The following is a 25522-nucleotide window of genomic DNA, read 5'->3' on the forward strand; positions in this document are numbered from 1 at the left end:
CCTTGGTTCAGTGCTAATTTTTAATTGTCCTACCTATTTTCGCTTTTGCTCCCTATTTTAGCACTCCTTGGACACTTAAAGTCATATAGCACAGAAGGAGGCCATTCAGCCCATCATGCCTCTACTAGCTCTTTGATAGAGCGATCCAATTCGTCCTTCTCCCAAGCTCTTTCTCCATAGCCCTGCAAATGTTTATTTTGCATCATTCCCTGACACAGTGGGAGGGAAGGTGACCTGTTTGCAGTTCTCTGCTCTTCTGTAACCAGCTGTTTGCTGATCGTCCCTTCCTCACGAGGGGATGCATCTCATCTTCCTCTCAATTTTATCTATTTCGAAAGTTAAGCTGTCAATTTGAAGAACTGTAGTTTGGGATTGTGTGTATGTTTTAAAAACATTTTTTTACACTTTTTACAGTCATTAACTTGCATAGAATTTACAACACAGTAACAGGCCATTCAGCCCAACTGGCCTTTGCTGTTTGAACTTTTTAAACAAAGATTTAAAAAAATAATTTTGGGTTATACCATCTAAAGGAGTTTCAGTGAAGTTTTGACATTGTGTGATTGGTAACCTCTTCTTAGGCAGTCCCCCGGAGTCGAGGATTACTTGCTTCCACACTAAAATAAGTTCTAAGGCGACTGATGAGACCAATGGGGCCTACAGTCTCTGTCACAGGTGGGGTAGATGGTGGTTGGATGGACGGATGGGTGGAGTACTTGGTTTGTCGTACGTTTCTTCCGCTGTTTGTACTTGGCTTCCGCGTGCTCCAAGCGAAGAGACTCGAAGAGTTTGGCGCCTTCTCGGCTGCTTCTCCTCCACTTTGAGCAGTCTTGAGCCAGGGATTCCCAGGTGTCAGTGGAAATGTTGCACTTTTTCAAGGAGGCTTTGAGGATGTCCTTGAAGTGTTTTCTCTGACCTCCTGGCGCTCGCTTGCCGTGACATAGCTCGGAGTAGAGCGCTTGTTTCGGGAGTCTACTATCGGGCATGTGGACAAAGTGGGCCGTCCATCGGAACTGATCGAGCGTGGTCAATGCCTCGATGCTGGGAATGTTGGCCTGAGAGAGAACGCTGATGTTAGTGTGCCTATCCTGCCAGATCGCCTGAGGAAAATAGTGTTTGAAGACCGGGACCTCAAATCTGGCACCAAGCTTATAGTCTACAGGGCAGTAGTGATACCAGCCCTCCTATATGGCTCAGAGACGTGGACCATATACAGCAGACATCTCAAAGTGCTGGAGAAGTACCAGCAGCAATGCCTCCGCAAGATCCTTCAAATCCACTGGGAGGATAGACGCACCAACATCAGTGTTCTCGCCCAGGCCAACATCCCCAGCATCGAAGCACTGACCACGCTAGACCAACTCCGTTGCGCGGGCCACATCGTCCGTATGACCGACACGAGACTCCCTAAGCAAGCGCTCTACTCGGAACTCTGACACGGCAAGCGAGCCCCAGGTGGGTAGAGGAAATGTTTCAAGACACACTTTATCAAGGAGGCTTTGAGGGTAACATCCCCACCGACACCTGGGAGTCCCTGGCCCAAGACCGTCCAAAGTGGAGGAAGAGCATCCGGGAGGGCGCTGAGCACCTCGAGTCTCGACGCCAAGAGCAGACAGAAAACAAGCGCAGGCAGCGGAAGGAGCGTATGGCAAACTAGACTCCCCACCCACCCTTTCCTTCAACCACTGTCTGTCCCACCTGTGACAGAGACTCTAATTCCCGTATTGGACTGTACAGCCACCTAAGAACTCACTTTTAGAGTGGAAGCAAGTCTTCCTCGATTCGGAGGGACTGCCTATGATGATGATGATATCTGCCAATGATTGGTAATGGTGATGCTGAGTAGTGTAAGATTAGAAATTTTGGATTCTTCCAAAGCAAACCCTACTTTGATCACAATGTCGATGAATCATTCAAATCCCCATCTGCCCCTTTGATAGTTACTAGCACCGTGGAAATTGTGGAAAGTTTGAAAGGTCATTATTAGATGAGGTTTCAGCAATTCAATGATATCTGCGGCCAACTTGTGAAGCACGAAGAGCAGGAGTAAGATGGGACAATACCAGAGAGGCTTACCCTCCTCTCCTCTCTCCTTCCCCTGCCCCCTGCCCGACAACTCGCACCATCTGCCCTTCCTACCAGTTATAAGAACATAAGAAATAGGAGCAAAAGTAGGCCATACGGCCCCTCGAGCCTGCTCCGCCATTCAATACGATCATGGCTGATCTGATCATGAACTCAGCTCCACTTCCCTGCCCGCTCCCCACAACCCCTTATCCCCATATCATTTAAGAAACTGTCTATTTCTGTCTTAAATTTATTCAATGTCCCAGCTTCCACAGCTCTCTGAGGCAACGAATTCCACAGATTTACAACCCTCTTTGAGAAGAAATTTTTCCTCATCTCTGTTTTAAATGGGCGACCCCTTATTCTAAGATCATGCCCTCTAGTTCTAGTCTCCCCCAGCAGTGGAAACATGCTCTCTGCATCCACCTTGTCAAGCCCCCTCATAATCTTATACGTTTCGATAAGATTGTTATGTCTTGAATAAAGAATATGACCAGATGCTGTAAACTTAAAGTAATGTGTGACCGTAGTCCTTTATTACAGTTCTCGGAGTGCCTCTCCAGCCTGTGAGGCCTCCAGATGTACAGGTGCTCCCAAGGGATTGTGGGATTCCTTGGGACTCCAGGGGATGAGCCCTCTGGTGGTTAAACAAGGTATTTACAGGTTTACATATATAACAACACTCCCCTCAGCAAAGTCAATCGTGTAACTATTTACAATGTGAGTCGATCTGGGGTCTTCCTTTCCCTGGTTGATCGTCTCGGTGCAAATGCTGGTTTTGGTGAGTCGTTTGTTGAGCCCTCGCTGGGCTGCTGCGCAGGTGGCCTTGCAGGGCTGCTGGGGGTGGTGATTCCTGCTGGGATGCTGCAGGTGATGGGTTCTGCTTCGTGGTCAACCGCTGGGTCGGTTGCCACTTGTGTGTGTGTTGGGGGGTCGAAAAAGGTAGAATGTATTGTGGGTTGTTCTGGATAGTCCGTGAAACTGAGTTTGGTTTGGTCCAAATGTTTTCTGCAGGTGAGTCCATTTGAAAGTTTGATCAGAAACACCCTACTCCCCTCTTTGGCCACGACAGTGCCAGGAAGCCACTTGGGACCTTGTCCATAGTTCAACACAAATACAGGTTCATTAATTTCGATTTCGCGTGACACATTTGTGCGATCATGATATGTATTCTGTTAAAGCTGCCTGCTCTCTACCTGTTCATGTAGATCAACGAGAGCTTTTCCATGAGCAGTTCAGCGGGGGGACCCCCAGTGAGCGAGTGGTCTTGTGCAGTAACTAAGCAGGACTCGGGATAGGCGAGTCTGCAGTGAGCCTTCAGTTACCCTCTTCAAGCTCTGCTTGATTGTTTGCACTGCTCGCTCTGCCTGACCATTGGACGCTGGTTTAAACGGGGCAGATGAGACATGTTTGATCTCATTGTGCGTTATGAACTCTTTGAACTCAGCATTGATGAAGCACAGCCCATTGTCACTCACAAGGACATCAGGCAGGCCGTGCGTGGCAAACATGGCCCGCAGGCTTTCAGTGGTGGCAGCGGACGTGCTTGCCGACATTATCTCACATTCAATCCATTTGGAGTACGCATCTACAACCACAAGGAACATTTTTCCCAAGAATGGGCCTGCATAGTCGACATGAATCCTGGACCACGGTTTTGAAGGCCAGGACCATAAACTTAGTGGCTCCTCCCTGGGTCTATTGCTTAACTGTGAACATGTGTTACATTTATGCATGCAAGATTCTAAGTCTGCATCGATACCGGGCCACCACACGTGGGATCTGACTATCGCTTTCATCATTACAATGCCTGGGTGGGTGCTGTGGAGGTCACTAATGAAAGTGTCCCTGCCCTTTTTTGGCACCACTACCCGATTACCCCATAGGAGGCAGTCTGCCTGTATGGACATTTCATTTCTACGCCGCTTGGTATGGCTTTATTTCTTCCTGCATCTATAACGGGACACCAGACCAACTCCCATGGAGCACACAGTTTTTTACTAAGGACAGTAAGGGGTCCTGGCTCGTCCAGGTTCTAATTTGTCGGGCGGTAACAGGTGATTGCTCACTCTCGAATGTTTCCATTACCATAACTAAATCTGCGGGCTGTGCCATCTTCACCCCTGTGGTGGGCAATGGTCGCCTACTGAGAGCATTGGCACAGTTTTCTGTGCCTGGCCTGTAGCAGATGGCATAGTTGTATTCGGACAACGTGAGCGCCCATCTCTGGATGCGGGCCGATGCATTTGTATTTACCCCCTTACTTTCAGAAAAGAGGGATATAAGTGGCTTATGGTCGGTTTCCAATTCAAATTTGAGCCCAAACAATATTGTTGCATTTTCTTTACCCCATAATCATACGCTAACGCTTGTTCTTCGATCATGCTGTAGGCCATCTCAGCCTTAGAAAGACTTCTGGATGTATAAGCAATCGGTTGCAATTTCCCAGATTTATTAGCTTGTTGCAATACACACCCAACACAGTATGACGACGCATCAGATGCTAGTACCAAATGCTTACATGGATCATACAACACAAGCAATTTGTTTGAGCATAAAGTTTCCTAGCTTTCTCAAAGGCATGTTCTTGGCTTTTACCCCATACCCATTCATCTCCTTTACGCAGTAAAGAGTGCAGTGGTTCTAACAGTGTGCTAAGACCCGGTAAGAAGTTACCAAAGTAGTTTAGGAGTCCTAGAAACGACCGCAGCTCTGTCACATTCTGTGGTCTCAGTGCGTTCTTGATTGCCTCCATCTTCGAATCGATGGGCCTGATGCCGTCCGCCGCAATTCTTCTCCCCAGGAACTCCACTTCAGGTGCCAGGAAAATGCACTTCGAGCATTTTAGCCTGAGCCCCACACGATTAAGCCGACTAAGAACCTCTTCCAGGTTCTGCAGGTGCTCAACGGTGTCCCGGCCTGTAACCAAGATATCGTCATGGAAGACCACGGTGCGCGGGACCTACTTCAGCAAGCTTTCCATGTTCCTATGGAATATTGCCGTGGCTGATTGAATCCCAAACGGGCATCTGTTGTAAATGAAGAGACCTTTGTGTGTGTTGATGCAGCTGAGGCCCTTCGATGACTCCTCCAGCTCCTGCGTCATGTAGGTCGAGGTCAAGTCCAGCTTTGTGAACATTCTTCCTCCTGACAGCATCACAAATAGGTCGTCTGACTTTGGTAGCGGGTATTGATCCTGCAGGAACGATTGATAGTTACTTTGTAATCACCACAGATTCTGATGGTGCCGTCTTTCTTGAGGACTGGAACAATCGGACTGGCCCACTCGTTGAATTTGATCGGTGAAATGATGCCCTCTCGTTACAGCCGGTCCAGCTTGATCTCCACCCTCTCTCATCATGTACGGTACCGCTCTCGCCTTGCGATGGATGGGTCGCACCCCCGGAATCAAGTGGATCTGCACTTTTGCTCCTTGGAACTTCCCGATGCCCGGTTTGAAAAGCAAGGGGAACTTTTTTAGGACCTGGGCACATGAAGTGCTGTTGATGACGAGAGCGCTCGGATGTCATCCCAGTTCATGCATATCTTTCCCAGCCAGCTCCTGCCAAACAGCATGGGGCCATCGCCCAGTACCACCCAGAATGGTAAATTGTGCACTGCTCCATCGTAGGAGACCTTTACGATAGCACTGCCAATTACGGGAATCAGTTCCTTTGTATACGTTCTCAGTTTAGTACGAATGGGAGTCAGGATTGGCCTTGAGGCCTTGCTGCACCACAATTTATCAAAAGTCTTTTTGCTCATTCTGGACTGGTTCACGCCCGTGTCCAGCTCCATTGACACCGGGAGTCCATTTAATTTAATCTTCAGCATTATTGGGGGACACTTTATATTAATTGTGTGCACCCCATATACCTCTGCCTCCTCAGTCTGAGGCTCTTGTTTGTTGTGATCCACCGTGGATCTATCCTTCTCTGCAACATGGTGGTTTGCAGGATTAGCAGGGTTTGCAGCTCGCCTGCACATATGTTGGAGGTGTCCCATTGTTCCACAGCCCTTGCAGCCCTTTGAAGCGGCATGAATGGAAACGATGATCACCCCCGCAGCGCCAACAAGGTGTTAATGGCCTTGCATTCACCATCCTTGATGGTGCACTCTGAGACATCTGCGGACGTGTAGCTGCAGGCATGTGAGTCCTGCCCTGTACTTTACGATTCCAAAACAACATTAACATTACTTTGTTCACAGTACTTGCAGCAGCACTCGTGTGCTGAGAGATTTGTTTGGTATTGTCACTGCTGGCGATGAACGCCTGGGCTATCGCTATGGCTTTACTCAAAGTTGGGGTCTCTACAGTCAAAGGTTTGCGAAGTATTACTTCATGGCCAATGCCAGTACAAAGAAGTCCCTGAGTAATGTGCTCCAAGTGTCCTTCAAATTCGCAATGTCCTGCAAGCTGTCTTAGCTCGGCGATGTAGCTCGCCACTTCCTGGCCTTCAGAACTTTTGTACGTGTAGAACCGGTACCTCGCCGTCAGAACGCTTTCCTTCGGGTTTAGATGCTCCCGGACCAGTGTGCACAAATCACCATTGATTTCTCTGTGGGTTTCGCTGGAGCGAGCAGATTTTTCATGAGGCCATACTTTGGTGCCCCGCAAATGATGAGGAGGATCGCCCTTCGTTTGGCAGCGTTCGCTTCTCCTTCCAGCTCGTTGGCCACGAAGTATTGGTCGAGTCGCTCCACGAAGGTTTCCCAATCATCTCCCTCCGAAGATTTCTCCAGGATGCCCACGGTTTTCTGCATTGTTGTGGTGGGGTTTGTCATCTGTATCTCGTCGCCAGTTGTTATGTCTTGAATGAAGAATCTGACCAGATACTGTAAGCTGAAAGTATTGTGTGACCGTAGTCCTTTATTACAGGCCTCCAGTGTGCCTCTCCAGCCTGTGGGGCCTCCTTATGTACAGGTGCTCCCAAGGGATTGTGGGATCCCTTTGGACTCCAGGGGATGAGCCCTCTGGTGGTTAAACAAGGTATTTAGGTTTACATATATAACATCACCTCTCATTCTCCTGAATTCCAATGAGTTGAGGCCCAACCAACTCGACCTTTCCTCATAAGTCAACCCCTTCATACCCGGAATCAACCTAGTGAACCTTCTCTGAACTGCCTCCAAAGCAAGTATATCCTTTCGTAAAGATGGAAACCAAAACTGCATGCAGTATTCTAGGTGTGGCCTCACCAATATCTTGTATAGCTGTAGCAAGACTTCCCTGCATGCAGTTTTGTTTTTATACTCCATCCCCTTTGCAATAAAGGCCAAGATACCATTGGCCTTCCTGATCACTTGCTGTACCTGCATACTATCCTTTTGACTTTCATGCACAAGTACCCCCAGGTCCCGCTGTACTGCAGCACTTTGCAATCTTTCTCCATTTAAATAATAACTTGCTCTATGATTTTTTTTCTGCCAAAGTACATGACCTCACACTTTCCAACATTATACTCCATCTGCCAAATTTTTGCCCACTCATTTAACCTGTCTATGTCCTTTTGCAGATTTTTTGTATCCTCCTCACACATTGCTTTTCCTCCCATCTTTGTATCATCAGCAAACTTGGCTACGTTACACTCAGTCCCTTCTTCCAAGTCACAAATATAGATTGTAAATAGTTGGGGACCCAGCACTGATCCCTGCGGCACCCCACTAGTTACTGATTGCCAACCAGAGAATGAACCATTTATCCCGCCTCTCTGTTTTCTGTTAGTTAGCCAATCCTCTATCCATGCTAATATATTATCCCCAACCCCGTGAACTTTTATCTTGTGCAGTAACCTTTTATGTGGCACCTTGTCAAATGTCTTCTGGAAGTCCAAATACACCACATCCACTGGTTGTCCTTTATCCACCCTGTTCGTTACATCCTCAAAGAACTCCAACAAATTTGTCAAACATGACTTCCCTTCATAAATCCCTGGTGGCCGGCCCAGCGGGCTCCTCTAAAGAAGCTGCAGATTTCACAACGGCCCTCCCTTTCAACGTTGTGATGCGTGAGCGTGACCAGGCACGTCCGCGCCGCACTGAGAGAATGCTGGGAAACGCTCTGTTACCGCAGGCAACATTTTTTTAAATCAAAGAACCCAAATCTGAAACGGGGTAGGCATTACTGTGCCAGCGCAAAAAATAATCACTTTTAACAAAATGACCCCAAACCTAACGTGGGGCAATTTCGGCCCCTTAGTGTCATCCGTGGCTCAGTGGGTAGCACACTCGCCTCTGAGTCAAAATGTTGTGGGTTCGAGTCCACATTCCAGGGACCTGAGCACAAAAATCTAGGCTGACACTCCCAGTGCAGTGCTGAGGGAGCTGTCCTTCGGATGTGACGTTAAACCGAGGCCCCGTCTGCACTCTCGGGTGGATGTAAAAGATCCCATGGCACTATTTTGAAGAAGATCAGGGGAGTTATCCCAGATGTCCTGGCCAATATTTATCCCTCAATCAACACAATAAAAAACAGATTATCTGGTCATTATCACATTGCTGTTTGTGGCTGCCGCATTTCCCACATTACAACAGTGACTGCACTCCAAATGCGACTCATTGGCTGTAAAGCGCTTTGAGACGTCCGGTGGTCGTGAAAGGCACTATATAAATGCAAGTCTTTCTTTCTTGGTATGTGCAGCTTGAAAGTTGCAGTCTCTGATTATCCGACCTTTTATGCCTAGAGAGGATCTGTTCTATGTACAGTTAGGAAACCACCTGTGGTCTGAAAAAATAATGCCGACTGCCTCTGAAAGCACTTGGGAAAACTCGTTCTTTAAGTGGGTGTCAGTGCTTCCAGAAGCAGCAGTGCCATCTCATTTAACTTACAGCACTAAGGATAGTCAGAATGCTGAATCAGCTTGCTTATTGAATTGAAGTTTGAATTAACATTAAGAGATATTATTTGATTAAGTTTGTTCCTATCTCCAGCAAGACTTCAATTGGGTTGTTAATGAATAGTCAGAATGCAGAAGCCATCGAAAGGTTGTAAAAATGTGTTTGCAAATCAAACATGCTGTATCAAAAGGAAGTGCTTTATATTCATCCTGAGAGGATTGTTATCAGATGTACTGTTACTGAAGTGAATCATGCTCCAATTTCTGCCCATTGACTGTGAATGGTTGAAAAATCTAGCCTGAAGTCCCCATGAGGAATAGTGCAGAGACAAAGTACATATTGTTTGTTTCTATTCCCAGTCACATCATACGTCTTTACTGGTCTTTCTCCCTGAACAGCAATTGACCAATCAAAAGGTTTTTTTAAAAAAACACTGGGATGACTTGCCACGTGATGCCTTTTAACCTATCACATCTGACTAATTTACAGGCATTCATGGTTTCCCGTGTTGATGGGTGGCAGTGGGTAATGAACTGTACTGGATTGCTCCCTCGCACTTTGTTGGATCAAGTGCTACAGTTGTCAGGGAAGGTTATAAATAGCTGCCAGCAGTCTATCAACACTCCCATGCTAATATCTAGACACTAGCTATTTATTGTTACAGTCCAGAAACTGAAGTTCAGGATGGGTCACAGAACCAGGGCACTTTAGTAATTATTTTATCAAAGTTAATGCAGTCAAATGAAAAGTGGTTATATCTTATGACAGGTGCATTGAAGCATCAGTGGGCAGATGGGCTCTACAATGCAGCAAAATGAGACCGAAATTTCCCAAAATACAAATTACTTGAGCCCAACTGCACTCTTGTGGAGAGGTGCGGAGGAGGGGAGGTGGGTGGAGAAAATCATAGAAGAGACATTTTCAAGCCCTGCTGAGGCAGTTCTCGGTGACCAGATCAGACCAACATTAACACAGGTCTGGAAGAGGTTTGTTAACTTCTCAGCTGAAGATGGTGGAAAATCAGACAGAAAGGGAAGAACATGAGCTGAAAAAAGAAACTAACACTATCATCAAAAAAAGTATACCAAAAAAATGAATAGATCAGGCATCGTATTCAGATTCGTAGAAAGACATGTTTAAGAAATATCAGCCTAAAATAAATTATTCTTTTTAAACTTCTGGGCAAGTGCTAAGTTTTATTTTCTTCTCGTGCTGGTCATACCTTAGCACGTAAAGTGCTTGGTTTACAATGTCCTTGTCCTAATAGCTTTGACACATATGGCGAATACTTTTAGCACTGCACTGCAAACAAATTGAGAGCACCTCATTGGTGTTAGCATTATCACTAAAGTTGTGGTTTTAGCACCAACAAAGATATCTCCTCCATATTGATGAATACATTTTTCACACCAAACACACATAACTGACTGACTACATCAGCTGTTGTCACCCCTGCATTGTTCTTATTATCTATTCCTTAGCACAGTCAAATAGGGCAATGATGTTGAAATTTGAAGTTTATCCTCACTACTTCGATCTTTCATCAAGAAAAAGCACAAGGTTGACGCTCCACATGCCTTCTCTACTTAGGCAGTCCCCTGGAGTTGAGGATGATTTGCTTCCACATTAATATGAGTTCTCAGATGACCGATGAGACCAATGCACTCTTCAGGAGAGGTGCGGAGGAGGGGAGGGGGATGGAGAAAATCATAGAAGAGATACTTTCAGGCCATGCTGAGGCAGTTCTCGGTGACCAGATTCTCTGTCATAGGTGGGGCAACCGGTAGTTGAAGGGACGGGTGGGAGGGGTACTTGGGTTGTCGTGCACTCCTTCCGCTTGCTCCTAGTGAAGAGACTCGAGGTGTTCGGCGCCTTCCTGGATGCTTCTCCTTCACTTTGATCAGTTTTGGGCCAAGGATTCCCAGGTGTCGGTGGGGATGTTGCACTTCTTCAAGGAGCGTTTCCTCTGCCCACCTGGGAATTGCTTGTCGTCTCGGAGCTCTGAGTAGAGCGCTTATTTTGGGGTCTAGTATCAGGCATGCAGACGATGTGACCCGTCCATGACTGCCTAAGTTCAGTGTCACAAGCACAGTAAATACAGTATTGACTATCTGATTCGGTTGAAACATGTGCTGGTATCATGCAGAAGCATTGAATATATGAACGTAAAGCTGTTTTTTATACTGTCATTTATTTGATTTGGATTCCAGGTGACCAGATTCCCTGAGCCTGTATTTGGAATGTACGCAGCTAAATCCAGCTCTTTTATTGCTCCCAACAGAATTGTTAACCCACTCAAAGTAGAGTCTGTGATTCTGCCACTGGGATAAGGGAGCTAGATTTAGCCGTCAGGGGTCAGGCTCAGAGAGACGGGCCTTTCAGAATCTGATCTGAGGAACTACCAGTGTAAAAGTGGTTTAAGAAAGTCTGGAGCAAGAGAAAAGGCCCTGTGGCCCATCACCTTTGCTCCATTCACAGTCTAAATATATCTCCCTAGGACCGCCTATTCATCCTTAATTGCAGAACTTTTAGATCCTACCCATACCTCCCCTGAAAAATTCTCTCTAATCCTCACTCCCTCTTTTGCCTTCATTTAAAATGTATAATTTGACTCTGAAACAACATTTTGCGAGACATCGACTTCTTTCTCTTCATACAGTTTGTGACTGGAAGGCTGTTTCCAGTGGGATTCCACAGGGCTCAGTATTAGGTCCCTTACTTTTTGTAGCATATATTAATGATTTAGACTTAAATGTAGGGGCCATGATAAAGACATTTTCAGATGATGTGAAAATTGGCTGTGTGGTTGACAGTGAGGGGGAAAGCTCAAGACTGCAGGAAGATATCGATGAACTGGTCAGTTGAGCAGGAAAGTTTACACTGTACATTAATGATTTAGACGAGGGGATTAAATGTAGTATCTCCAAATTTGCGGATGACACTAAGTTGGGTGGCAGTGTGAGCTGCGAGGAGGATGCTATGAGGCTGCAGAGCGACTTGGATAGGTTAGGTGAGTGGACAAATGCATGGCAGATGAAGTATAATGTGGATAAATGTGAGGTTATCCACTTTGGTGGTAAAAACAGAGAGACAGACTATTATCTGAATGGTGACAGATTAGGAAAAGGGGAGGTGCAAAGAGACCTGAGTGTCATGGTACATCAGTCATTGAAGGTTGGCATGTAGGTACAGCAGGCGGTTAAGAAAGCAAATGGCATGTTGGCCTTCATAGCGAGGGGATTTGAGTACAGGGGCAGGGAGGTGTTGCTACAATTGTACAGGGCCTTGGTGAGGCCACACCTGGAGTATTGTGTACAGTTTTGGTCTCCTAACCTGAGGAAGGACATTCTTGCTATTGAGGGAGTGCAGCGAAGGTTCACCAGACTGATTCCCGGGATGGCGGGACTGACCTATCAAGAAAGACTGGATCAACTGGGCTTGTATTCACTGGAGTTCAGAAGAATGAGAGGGGACCTCATAGAAACGTTTAAAATTCTGACGGGGTTAGACAGGTTAGATGCAGGAAGAATGTTCCCAATGTTGGGGAAGTCCAGAACCAGGGGACACAGTCTAAGGATAAGGGGGAAGCCATTTAGGACCGAGATGAGGAGGAATTTCTTCACCCAGAGAGTGGTGAACCTGTGGAATTCTCTACCACAGAAAGTTGTCGAGGCCAATTCACTAAATATATTCAAAAAGGAGTTAGATGAAGTCCTTACTACTAGGGGAATCAAGGGGTATGGTGAGAAAGCAGGAATGGGGTACTGAAGTTGCATGTTCAGCCATGAACTTATTGAATGGCGGTGCAGGCTAGAAGGGCCGAATGGCCTACTCCTGCACCTATTTTCTATGTTTCTATGTTTCTAAATGGAATTCAATCTGGAAAGGTGTGAGATAATGCATTTTGGGAGGGGCAACAAGGCAAGGGGATACACAATAAATGGGAGGATACTGAGAGGTGTGGAGGAACAGAAGGACCTTGGAGTCTGTGTCCACAGATTCTTAAAGGTAGCAGGACAGGTCGATAAGGTAGTTAAAAAGGCATACGGAATGCTTTCCTTTATTAGCCAAGGCATGTAATACAAGAGCAGGGAAGTTATGCTAGAACTGTATAAGACATGAGTTAGGCCGCAGCTGGAGTACTGCTTGCAGTTCTGGTCACCACATTACAGGAAGGATGTGATTGCACTAGAAAAGGTACAGAGTAGATTTACGAGGATGTTGCCTGGACTGGAGAATTTTAGCTATGAGGAAAGATTGGATAGGCTGGCGTTGTTTTCCTTGGAACACAGAAGGCTGAGGGGAGATTTAATTGAGGTGTATAAAATTATGAGGGGCCTAGATAGAGTGGATAGGATGGACCTATTTCCCTGAGCAGAGGGATCAGTAACCAGGGGCATAGATTTAAATCCTTGGTAGAAGGATTGGAGAGGAGATGAGGAAACATTTCATCACCCAGAGGGTGGTGGGAACTCACTGACTGAAAGGGCGGTTGAGGCAGAAACCCTCATCACATTTAAAAAGTACTAGGATGTGCACTTAAAGAGCCATATTCTACAGGGCTACGGACCTAAAGCTGGAAAGTAGGATTAGGCTGGGTAGCTCTTTTTGACTGGCACGGGCACGATGGGCCAAATGGCCTCCTTCTGTGTTGAAATTCTTCTATGCTTCTATGAGTTCTAATGTACTCCCTCAAACGAATTCAGCCCTGTCTGTTATATTCTCTTTTAAAGAACTGAGACTTCACTCCAGACATGCTCTAATTTCATTTCATGATTGTCCAGTGGGCATAGTTGACCAATTGTTTATATTGCCAAGTAATATACTTAGCTCCGGATTTGAGACCTTTTCGAGCTGATTCTGCACTCACTGCGAGCACAGGTCAGGAAATCGCGGGCCGCCAGTGACTGACTTTCTATCCGTTTGAATTAATGGATGAAGAATTGGGCACTTTGGCCCACGATTCTCCATCCAGCTCTCCCTGAAAGCCCTGCTCCATGCCACGAGCACGTATACCTCGACAGAACTTGGTGGAATCGCTGCAGGTGCAGAGTTCAATTCTGTATTAATTTGATACTGAGTCGAATGCCACAGAGGCTGTTTTCATTGCTCTTCAGTTGCTCCTCCCAAATAAGTACAATACAAATGAGGCAGATATGAGAAAAGTTTGTTAACCAGTCTAAATATTCTCCAGACTCTTGCTTGCCCATTGGAAGTAATGTGGTCCAGTTCAAACTTTCATCACTTCTGTACAGTGACAATCCACCCATTGGATTTATATGGAAATCGTGTCACAGACCGGACATCAGGTATCTATTGAAATGCTGTGTGTATGAGGAAAGACTGGAGCTCTTCAACCTGAGAGTGGACCTTATAGATGTGTATAAGACGTTAAATGACATGGAGAAGGTCAAGCCAGAGCCAATAATCATTGGCACTGGAACTGGGATATGGACTAAAACTGGTGAAAGGTTCATTTAAGATTGAATTTAGTAAGATATTCTTCAATTAAGAGTGGGCAACATTTGGGATGATCCTCCAAGCAAGATTATAGAGAAAAACATTAGATTAATTCAAGATCCAGTCGGCTGATGCAATAAGGGCAATGTATCGGGGTCATTATAAGCTAAACCGCTGGTTGGAGATCGACGGGATCACCCGTTTTGTACCGTGCCTGATACTACTTCCCAATGTGATGGGGAGTCAGATGGGCGGCTGATCCGATCCCAGTAACTTTCCGTTGGGCGGGTGAGGTTCAAATTATCCCCATGTTGTCAACAGTGTCAACCTGTAGCTCAGTGGGTAGCACTCTCACCTTAAGAAGGTTGTCCCATTCCAGGGACTTGAGCACAAAAATATCTAGGCTGCCACTCCCAGTGCAGTGCTGAGGGAGTGCTGCACTGTCGGAGGTGCCACCTTTTGGATGAGACGTTAAACCGAGATCCGTCTGCTCATTCAGGTGGATGTAAAAGATCCCATCGCACTATTTGGAAGAAGAGCAGGGGAGTTATCTGAGGTGTCCTGGCCAACATTTATCCCTCAATCAACATAACAAAAAAACTGATTAACTGGCCATTATCACTTTGCTGTTTATGGGAGCTTGCTTGTGCGCAAATTGGCTGCTGTGTTTCCTACATTACAACAGTGACTACACTGCAAATGTACTTCATTGGCTGTAAAGCGCTTTGAGACATCCGCTGGTCATGAAAGGCGCTGTATAGATCCAAGTGTTTATTTTCTTATATTGTTGTTCTTCTTCATAATCATCCAACTGTTTCTTGAATTAAGCTGATGTTTTTGTTCTATAGTCTTTTTCATCTATATTTAACTTGCGACTTACTGTGCAGGTGCAGTGTGTCAGCCTGTAAGGAATGAAATATCGGGCCTGAATTAGCGGTTGGAGGCTTCCCACAGGGAAATGCCTCCAATCCGCAAATGAAGTCCGCGCTTACCTTCTGCCTCGGGATCCACGGAAACTCGCGTACCTGGGCCTCTACACATAGGCCTGCGTAGAGGCCCACTTATCTCAGGGCCACAGGCGGTACACAAGCACCCCTGGGATCACATGGGCTGGCCCAACCAATGAAAGAAGGGGGATCCCCATTCCTGCTGATGGGGATTCCGTAGGACAATGAAATCTCCATAAAGCATGAATGGGGATCACATAAAAAGCACATTTACACGCCAAACACATTTTTAAAAATTACATATTTAAAATTAATTAAAATGCAATGTAATTAAATATTTAAAACAACAAAATTATTTTTTGAAAAATAAATTTGAACATTTTAAAGGGGTTAAAAATAACCTGAACTTCTTTTACTTTTCTATGTTTAAATAATGTTTTAAAATATATTTTTATGTTCATTTAAACTCTTACACTGTGAAAAGCAGGCCTTGCATCTGCTTTTACCAGGCACAAGAATTTCATGGGCAGTAGTAGCCCAACTCTCCGTCTGCGAATGCCCTTTTCCCGGGGATGCGGAGGATCTGTTCTCAAGATTCTTAACAGATCGCGAACACCCGGAACTTGCGGGCATGACCACGTATAAGATATACCATGATCTTCTCAAGTCTTCATTCATGCAACGAACTTTGATGTGTTCACTAGTTCCTCCGTGGATCTCCCACCATTCTACAAACACAGAAAAAGTTCCCCATCTTTCTTCCAATCACGATAATCTACTCACATTAAAATCATTTAAAAAATAAACTAAAAGTAAAGAGGGCTGGATACCATGTTTTGTAGGCCATGGAAAATCCAGGCCATTAATTATGGGATGTGACATCCTGATTTTAGAGTTTCCTATTGCTGAGGCTGCAGTTGGTAGGAAAGTGAACACGTTGACTCGGATTACCATTCAAACCGCTTTAATTTGAAGAGATTCTGATGTTGGTACACGACAACGTTTCATCAAGATTAACCTGTAATTTTGCACTTTGAACCAGCTCTCCAAACTCTTGCTTCAGATTGCATACCCAGAGAAAGCATCCCCACTAAGCCCAATGAAGGCATTTGCTTTCGTGGATGTGAAGTTAAAGGTTGCAACTAGAGAAGTTCTCACAAATCTAGCAGACTGATGATCTAAAGCTGAAATCTGTTTCGTGAAGTGTAGCATTGCCTAGCAACTGAGACTGAAGTTATTTCCGAATGTGATTTATTATTTTCCTTTTTCTTTTTATAGCACCACCAAAGTTTACAAGAACTCCCATTGACCAGACGGGTGTGTCGGGAGGGGTTGCGTCATTTATCTGCCAAACCTCAGGAGTCCCGAGGCCTAAGATTGTATGGTCTAAAAAAGGAAAGAAAGTCAGCTCTCAGCGATTTGAGGTATTGCATCCATTATTTTATCGTCAGGAAAAAATCTGTAAGGTTCTCATCAGGAACCTCTCATTTAATTATTTTGTTTTTCCATTCGAGCTCTGTTTAAAGTGTGTTAAAGATGACGAATTTATCAACTGGAGCGTCTAGAATTGGAATTTGAACTTGTCTTACTCATTTATGTATATCAACATGTTTATCAAATAACATTTTAATTGTTATGAGATTAGTTGGTAAATGTTAATTTATCTTGAGTTGATGTCCGATTCTGAAATCTCCCTACATCAGAAGTGCAGATTTCTCCTACTCACTAAAATTATAAACTCATTGGGTTGAAAATTGCTGCCTCGCAATGTGCGCACGGACCTGGTGAGGCCTCTCAGAAACAGGTTCTCAGGACGCTATGTGCATGCGCCGAGAACCAGCTTTTACGATCTGTCAAAATTTCTTCTATGCATCCCTGGGAGAAGGACATCCGCGATGCAGAGATTGGGCTACTTGTCTAACTCATGCCCAGCGAATGTCCTTCAAACTCTATATCTATGGCTTTGTGTCCTTGTGCACATTTTTAAAGATTGTTGTCTGCCGTTTCTTGCTTTAAATTTAACTTGTGTATTTTCTCGGGGGGGTCGGGGGGGTGTTTGAGTTTGGTCTCTATAGCCCAGAGGATGCCCAGATAACTTTGTAAATTTGTCACAGGCCGAGGGATTGGACAGAAAAATCTATTCACTTTGTTTAGCTTTACTGATTTCATCAAATGTCCTCTATGTGATCTTCCTTGATGTTAGAAGGCTGGAGAATAAAACACCCGAACGTGATTTAGGCTTTAATTGCCTAAACTAACAGGTTTATCGAAGAAAAAGTAAACAGTTGCAACAACGCAACACAGATCTTACAATGGTTATTAAATTCAGGGGGTCCTAAGTTAGTAGAGAGTAACTAATAGTCACAACTGCTGTCTTAAATCATGTGTTCTTACATGTGGGTCTTTTCTTTTTCTCACTGCTCACAGAAGCTATCTGACCTGACAATCGCACACCTTGGGTTTCACGTCTTTATTTCCAATTTGAACAAGCCAGGCTGAGAAATTCTTTCCATAGAATCACTGGGGCCAAGCAGATTTAAATAGCCCACTTGAACGCAAAAAGAGGCTGCCTATCAAACACAATTCAAACTAATCCAACAAGATGCTTGTAACTGAATTAAATATCGAAGCTTAGCTTGGCCCCTCCCTCGCTGGTTAAGACAAAACAACCCCTGATCGACCATTACAGAATTGGAGAAGCCAATACCATGCTAAATCTTAGACTAAATTCTTCCATTTTGTCATATTCGTGCAACCAACATGTTTATGATTTCATTACAAATAGTGAATAAAATATATATTTTTTAAGTGTATATATACAAGAAGCATAGGCTTAATGGTGAATAATACATCTGAGGCAATCGATTACTTCCAAAGAGGTCATTTCAGTAGTTCACAAGTTTATTGAGCTTAATATATATAAAACCACATGCCTCTCCCCTCATGTATAACTGAAGTTGAAAGCACGAGTGAGATAGGATTTCATTCACAGACCAGCAAGTTCAATTTAAAGCAAGAAACGGCAGACAACAATCTTTAAAAGTGTGCACAAGGACATAACGCTATAGGTATAGAAATAGAATTAACCAGTTTAGCTGGAGGGAAAAAGCAAAAGAATGCATGTACCAGGAGATGCTGAAAGTGGGCACTGTGACAGAAACAACTCAAGGTGCAAAAGTAACGGCATAGATTTGATACAAAGGAACTGGAGAAACAGTGACGACGTAAGGCAGAGGAAGGAGAGAGATAACACCGACATGCTCTTGGACCCGCAGAAAAGGTTGTATAGACACGGTGGTCAGCAAGTTTTAAAATTTCATTTCACAGTGTAATTTACCTAGATACCGAGAACGTAAAAATAATGATCCATGATTAGTTGATAAGTGTTTCATAAATATAGCAATAGAAAATCATACAGGTTGTCCAAATTCTCAATTTGACCCCCATCACACAAAGCTTTGTGCAGGGAGCACTGCATCCTATAAATTTACCCCGGATAGTTTAAAGATGTATGGTTCTGAGAGAAAGTGTTTCATTTGTATTTTTTTTTAAATGATTAAAAAAAATTAGCTTCTGACAGTTTCTTGATGCAGTGCCTGGGCGTTAATGGAATCATTTGTTTAAAAAGAACATTTGCTTAAGCCCTGTATCATTCTCCTTACATTCTACACTGTTTGATCAGGAGGAATCATTTAGCTCAGTGAACATTTTACCTGCTGAAGATATGTCCCCATTAAAAAGCTTCATCTGTAATTGATAAAATAGACATATTTGTTCTCCTTGAAGTAGGAATCTCAGTTCTTTGTGTTGTCTCTCACATACTGTGGTTGAGGTGCGAGGGAAATCTTCCTGTGGATGCCTATTCATTTAAGAGTTTCAACCTCGCTCCCCAGACTGTGCTGAATTAGCTGAACTCAGCCAGGTAGCAGTGTGGGCTGTTACAACTGTGCTATGCGGAAATATCAGCGAGAGTTCCCACTCCTGACCGCTATCCGGCAACCCTCCTGCTGGAAAGTATACGGAATATGGATGTCAGGTGTGAAAAGGATTGGGCTCAGCTGTGATGCCTTCCGTGGTCGAATAACTGTCGCTACTCACAGTATGGGTTTTGTATGATGAATGGCCACTTGGGCGATATACCGAGGAAAGCGTTTACCAGTGTATGTGGGACTGTATCCCAGAGAGAGTCATGCTTTGCAAGAGGGGAAAAAAACAGGATCTATAGTGAAAAAGCCAACTATTAACTCACACAATGTTAGAATTTGCACCATTAGCTCTGGTGCTTTCCCTTTTAACTCACACATGATATCCCTCCTCCCTTCCCCACTGTCAAATATAGTGTTGTCATGGGTACGTTTTCCCTGTCACTAAGATGAAACAAATTTGTTTTGTTTTTTATTCCAAGTCATTTGCTTCCCCTTTTTTCTAATCTCGCTGGCCATGCAACAACTTCAGTCAAGAGGGAGGAAGGATCTTTGTACGCCCTGCTCCATGCCCTCTCCCAGTGGTTCTGAACTTTCTCCTAAAATGTGCTGAGCAGTGGCCTAATGATAGACTTGGATTTTCCCTCTTCCCATCTTGATGCGCCTGGCAATGTGCTCTAAGCTTCACCACAGTGACTTGGCTGAGGTCAGGAAAACAGTGGTATAGTGGATCATGAATACAAGCTTAGATCTCACCATTTTCTGGTGTTTTGTGTTTGTGCTAAAGCACCAAGAATCTGTACATTTACTTACAGTTTGAATTGGGGTGACTACAGATCGCTAAGATTGATGCCTTCAGCTGCTGCCTGATTGGTTAACCACAATATTACGGTTGAGCTCAGTCCTTTTGACTCCAAATGTCCATCTTCCTTATACTTTCCAGTTGTGGTCAGGGACATAGGAACAGGAGTAGATCATTGAACCCCTCGAGTAATGTTTCACCATTCAATCCGATCGTGGCTGATCTGTTGATCAACTCCCTTTACACGCCTTTAATCCATAATCCCTTGATACCCTGCCTAACAAAAATCTTTCGATCTGAGTCTTGAGATGACCGTGCATCTACAGACATTTGGGGCAAAGAGCTCCAGATTCCCACTACCTTTTGTGTGGAAAAAGTGCTTCTTGATTTCACTCCAAAATGGCCTAGCTCTAATTTTAAGATTATGCCTCCTTGATCTGGCTTTCCCCACCAAAGAAAATAGTTTCTCTGCATCGACCCTATCGAATCTCTTTCCCACTGGCTGATTTTACTCTTTGCTGCTCTTAGGCCAATTATAGCAACAACAAGAACACCTTGTATTTACAGTCGCACCTTTAACATATTGCTAATAGGAGTTGGCGATAATCAGCATTACATCTACTGGCAAGACGAGGAGCTTTGTTAATTATTCTACAAGTGACAATCAAAACAACACTGTGGACTTTGAAGCAAATTGAAGAATATGACATTACTTCCTTTTGATCTGCCCTATATTCTCAGGACTTTGACAAAAACCTCTTTCCCTGAATGAAGACTCAAGCATCACTGTAGCCCAGTTGTGGGAATACAGAACAAAATTGAAGGCTCCACAATAATCTTAGGAGAATTCCACACACCAACTTCGCAGTCATGCTTCGTACAAGATTTTGATATGATGACAGATATAAAAGGCTCTTGTGAAATAATTCAGCAGGATTATCTTTATAGTGACAATTAGGAAAAGAATCTCCTAGCTAGCAGTGAAACTATGTCCAGTTCCTATCCTCCAAGTGTGACTCATTAGTCTCCACCTCTCAAGGAACTGTGATTCCTGCTGCCACTACTGTGGAGGTTGGCCTTAAATGGGGCAGAATACCAGGAAACTAATGATCACAGTATCTGCTTGTGAAAACAGAAGTTATTAACATTGACATTCTTCCATTTGTTTAACACTCGCTGCTCATTAAGGCCAATTAAAAGCTTGGTAGGTGCTGCCAACAATGACTAGTAGCTTTTTTTCTGCTGGGTGCACTATATACACTCCAGGGCACAGTACGTCAAAAGCTGACTTGGAGGCATATTCTCTCCATGACAATTTAAAGATGCGACTGGAGAGCATGGCTGCTGCCGTTTCTGCAGACTTTCATTATGACAGGAGTCAGAGGGCTGAGGGAGAGCAAGGGCTACAGACACAGCACAACACTGATGAATCAGCCCAGGGGCCTGTGCTACAGACATAAGCCCAGCTGCTTGCCATGAAGGTATCCTTTAGCCAAACAGCTTTCAACTGGAATACAAAGCTGGGGTACAGCCATTGCCCACCTGTCTCAGCAGGTGACCTTGCCTACCTGACCTGGTCCCACTCTCATGGTGTCTGAAGGACAGCTTGCGTATGAGAATGTAGATCTCGTTATATATTCACTATAGTCTCCAATTGCAGCAGAACCATGAAATGGCATTGACCCTGAACGTAACAAATCAGAATCGCCGCTCACTGCCAATTCAGTTATAATCAGGAGCATGTTTCAGACGCCCCTCCCCACCCACCTGACTGTGGAGGAAATGGCCAGCTGCTGCACTCAACTTTCCACTCTATGGGCCCAAGTTTCCACACGATAAAAAACGGGCGCCCCTCCGAGCTGGGCGCCCGTTTTTCGCACCTAAAACGGCGCCTAAAAAAGAAATCGCGATTCTGGAGCGTTCTGCAGCTCCTTGTCTGCTTGGCGCGGCGCCCAGGGGGGCGGAGCCTACACTCGCGCCGACTTTGTAAGTGGGAGGAGGCGGGTACTATTTAAATTAGTTTTTTTCCTGCCGGCAACGGTGCGCGTTGGAGCGTTCGCGCATGCTCAGTGTGAAAAAAACATTGGCACTCGGCCATTTTTGTAGTTCTTTGTAGCTGTTTAATTTTTGAACATTTTTTTAATAAAAAGCACATTGCCATCAGCACATCTCACTGCAGCCTTCTCACTGTCTCCTTCCCCCCGCCCCCGCGGGAAGAACGGGCGCCTCCTCTCCCCCCCGCGGGAAAGAACGGGCGCCTCCTCTCCCCCCCCGCGGGAAAGAACGGGCGCCTCCTCTCCCCCCCCCCCCCCCTGCGGTAGGAGCGAGCGCCTCCTACCCCCTACCCCTGCGGGAAGAACGGGCGCCTCCTATCCCCCCCCCCCCCCGCGGGAAGAACGGGCGCCTCCTATCCCCCCCCCCCCCCCCCCCCCCCCCCGCGGGAAGAACGGGCGCCTCAGGCTGACTGCAGCATTCTCCGTGCCTGAAGCACTTTCACACAGGTAGGAAGATGGTTTATTTAATCTTTTCTTTGCTTATAAATGTTTATTCAGATTGGATTTATTTGTAGAAGTATAAATAAGGATTTATTGTAGAATTTAATGACTTCCTCTCCCCCCCCACTTCGTTCTGGACGCCTGATTTGTAACTTGCGCCTGATTTTTTAATGTGTGCAACAGGTTTTTTCAGTTCGACAAAAATCTTCACTTGCTCCATTCTACTTTAGTTTGGAGTATGTTTTCACTGTGGAAACTTTCAAATCAGGCGTCAGTGGCCGGACACGCCCCCTTTTGAAGAAAAAATTCTGTTCCAAAGTAGAACTGTTCTACCTGACCAGAACTGCAGAAAAAAAAATGTGGAGAATTGCGAATTCTAAGATAGTCCGTTCTCCACCAGTTGCTCCTAAAAATCAGGCGCAAATCATGTGGAAACCTGGGCCCTATAAACTTGCATTTCAAACAAGAGCATGCATAAAGTTACCGGGCGGGGTGGGGGGGGGAATTTTGAACTACCAGCTGCACATTTCTTGTCAGAAAAATGGGCCAGTGACCGAGGAAAATCTGGTGGACACCTTGCCTGCCTGATGTAATTTTTCAAACAGGCCTTTAAATGGATGCCCAGCACTCATTCATGTCTCTTGCACATGTCCTTTGAAGGTGGAAAGAAAAACTTGCATTTATATAGCGCCTTTCACAACCACTGGACATCCCAAAACACTTTACAGCCAATGAAGTACTTTTTAGAATGTAGTCTCTGTTGTAAGGTGGAAAACCCGCAGCCAAGCTCCCACAAACAGCAATATGATAATGACCAGATAATCTGTTTTTTTGTAATGTTGATTGAGGGATAAATATTGGCCAGGACACCAGGGATAACTCTCCTGCTCTTCTTTGAAATAATGCGATGGGATATTTTACGTCCACCTGAGAGAGCAAACGGAGCCTCGGTGTAGCATCACATCCGAAAGACGGCACCTCCGACAATGCAGGACTCCCTCAGCATTGTACTGGAGTGTCAGCCTAGGTTTTTGTGCTCAAGTATAAAGTGTGATTGAGCATGCCTACATAACTAAACTTCAAAACAACTAGCAGAAGTATTTCTTGTTCTGTTTGTTAATTTACAGAAAACTCTAGTGCTAAACTGTCGTCACATCTAAAAGTCGGCACCTCCAACAGTGCAGCCTACCCTCAGCACTGCATCATCATCATCATCATAGGCAATCCCTCGTAATCGAGGGAGACTTGCTTCCAATCTTAACATGAGTTCTTAGGTGGCTGAACAGTCCAATACGAGAACCACAGTCTCTGTCACAGGGGGGGCAAATAGTCATTGAGGGAGGGGGTGGGTGGGACTGGTTTGCCACACGCTCTTTCCGTTGCCTGCGCTTGATTTCTGCATGCTCTCGGCGATGAGACTCGAGGAGCTCAGCGTCCTCCCGGATGCACTTTCTCCACTTCGGGCGGTTATAAGACACAGGAGTGTTATAAGACAAAAGCAAATAAATTTGACACCGAGCCACATAAGAAGAAATTATAGCAGATGACCAAAAAAGAGGTAGGTTTTAAGGAGTGTCTTAAAGGAGGAAAGAGAGGTAGAGTGGCGGAGAGGTTTATGGAGGGAGTTCCAGAGCTTAGGGCCTAGGCAACAGAAGGCAGGGCCACCAATGGTTGAGCGATTATAATCAGGGATGCTCAGGAGAGCAGAATTAGAGGAGAGCAGAATTAGAGGAGAGCAGACATCTCGGGGGTTGTGGGGCTGGAGGAGATTAGAGATAGGGAGGGGCGAAGCCATGGAGGGATTTGTAAACAAGGATAAGAATTTTGAAATCAGGGCGTTGCTTAACCGGCAGCCAATGTAGGTTGGCGAGCAAAGGGGTGGTAGGTGAGCGGGACTTGGTGCGAGTTAGGACACAAGTTGGATGACAAGTTTTGGATTACAGCAGTAGTTCCACCTGAAAAGTACTTAATTGGCTTCGAGGCACTTTGGAACACCTTGAGACTATGAAAGTCGTTATATAAATAGAAGTGCTTCCTTCCTAGCATTCTACCATCCTCCATTTACCTTGTAACAAAACGTGTGATTATAGGTGTGTGAAAGACCCTCTTTTACACTGTAGACAGAACAAGAATATTAAAACATTTTTCAGTGCTCTATTGAAGCAAATTCCTGGATAAATCGGTTACCACCGCGGAAAATGGTTGGTTGAGGAGCAGTGGCCACCACCTGGTTCATTTCACGCACGTTATCTAAGATGACATTTTTCAACACTCGTCGCACATTCCCCAATCTTTTATTTTGAACTTGTCTGGAATGCGACAAAACATTGCTCGCATCCTCGAGGCTCCTACTCAGTCACCTCTATTCTAACGTGGCATCATTTTGGAAGAGTTATGAATGATAGGTGAAGGATATTGAATGAAGAGGGATGACAGATTACTCACTTTTAGTTTAGTAAAACCTTTGGGTTTTCAAATTACATTATCTTCCACACACCAGCATTGCTGTCTGTCTGCCATCTGAACTTTGATATCATTTGAAAATAGGGATTTATCTTTAGTTGTGTGCATTTCTGAGGCTGTACTACATCGTTGTTACAAAGGAAAGTTTTTTTCCTTCCCATTTTAATTTTAATCAGAGAATCAAGAAAAGAAGGGAATATTGTTGCTGCCGTTCTGTTGTTTGTTGATGTCAGGGAATTTTTAGGTTTTTGTCCCGATCATGGGTGTGTTTGTGAAGGACAACCCTTTATTTTTCATCTCTGCCTCTAGCCCTAATGCTATTAGCTTCTTTGGATTGAAAGAAAGAGAGAATGGAGGACATGAGCAAAATAAGTCACTTGATTTGAGAATGCGAAATCTCTTAATGGAAAATTTCCCCTGTGGGATTGTCTGACCTATTATAACCTCGACTGAAAGATGAGGTCCACTACATCCATACAGCAACTTATCTTTTCTCAAACTAATCTCATCATCGAGTTTTCAAAACCA

At 44.8% G+C, this 25522-nt stretch overlaps 1 protein-coding gene across 10 annotated transcripts in view; it reads left to right on the plus strand.

Annotated features, from left to right (window-relative positions):
• LOC139270224 (receptor-type tyrosine-protein phosphatase delta-like) overlaps positions 1-25522 on the plus strand; it is a 2930110-nt gene that overhangs the window by 2502182 nt on the left and 402406 nt on the right. For all 10 annotated transcript variants that reach the window (XM_070888421.1, XM_070888423.1, XM_070888432.1 and 7 more), the window contains one exon: positions 16590-16735. In XM_070888421.1, coding sequence (XP_070744522.1) covers positions 16590-16735 — 146 coding nt within the window. The remainder of the gene's footprint in view (positions 1-16589; positions 16736-25522) is intronic.

Source organism: Pristiophorus japonicus, chromosome 1 (assembly GCF_044704955.1).
Source record: "Pristiophorus japonicus isolate sPriJap1 chromosome 1, sPriJap1.hap1, whole genome shotgun sequence".
Classification (NCBI taxonomy): Eukaryota; Metazoa; Chordata; class Chondrichthyes; family Pristiophoridae; genus Pristiophorus; species Pristiophorus japonicus.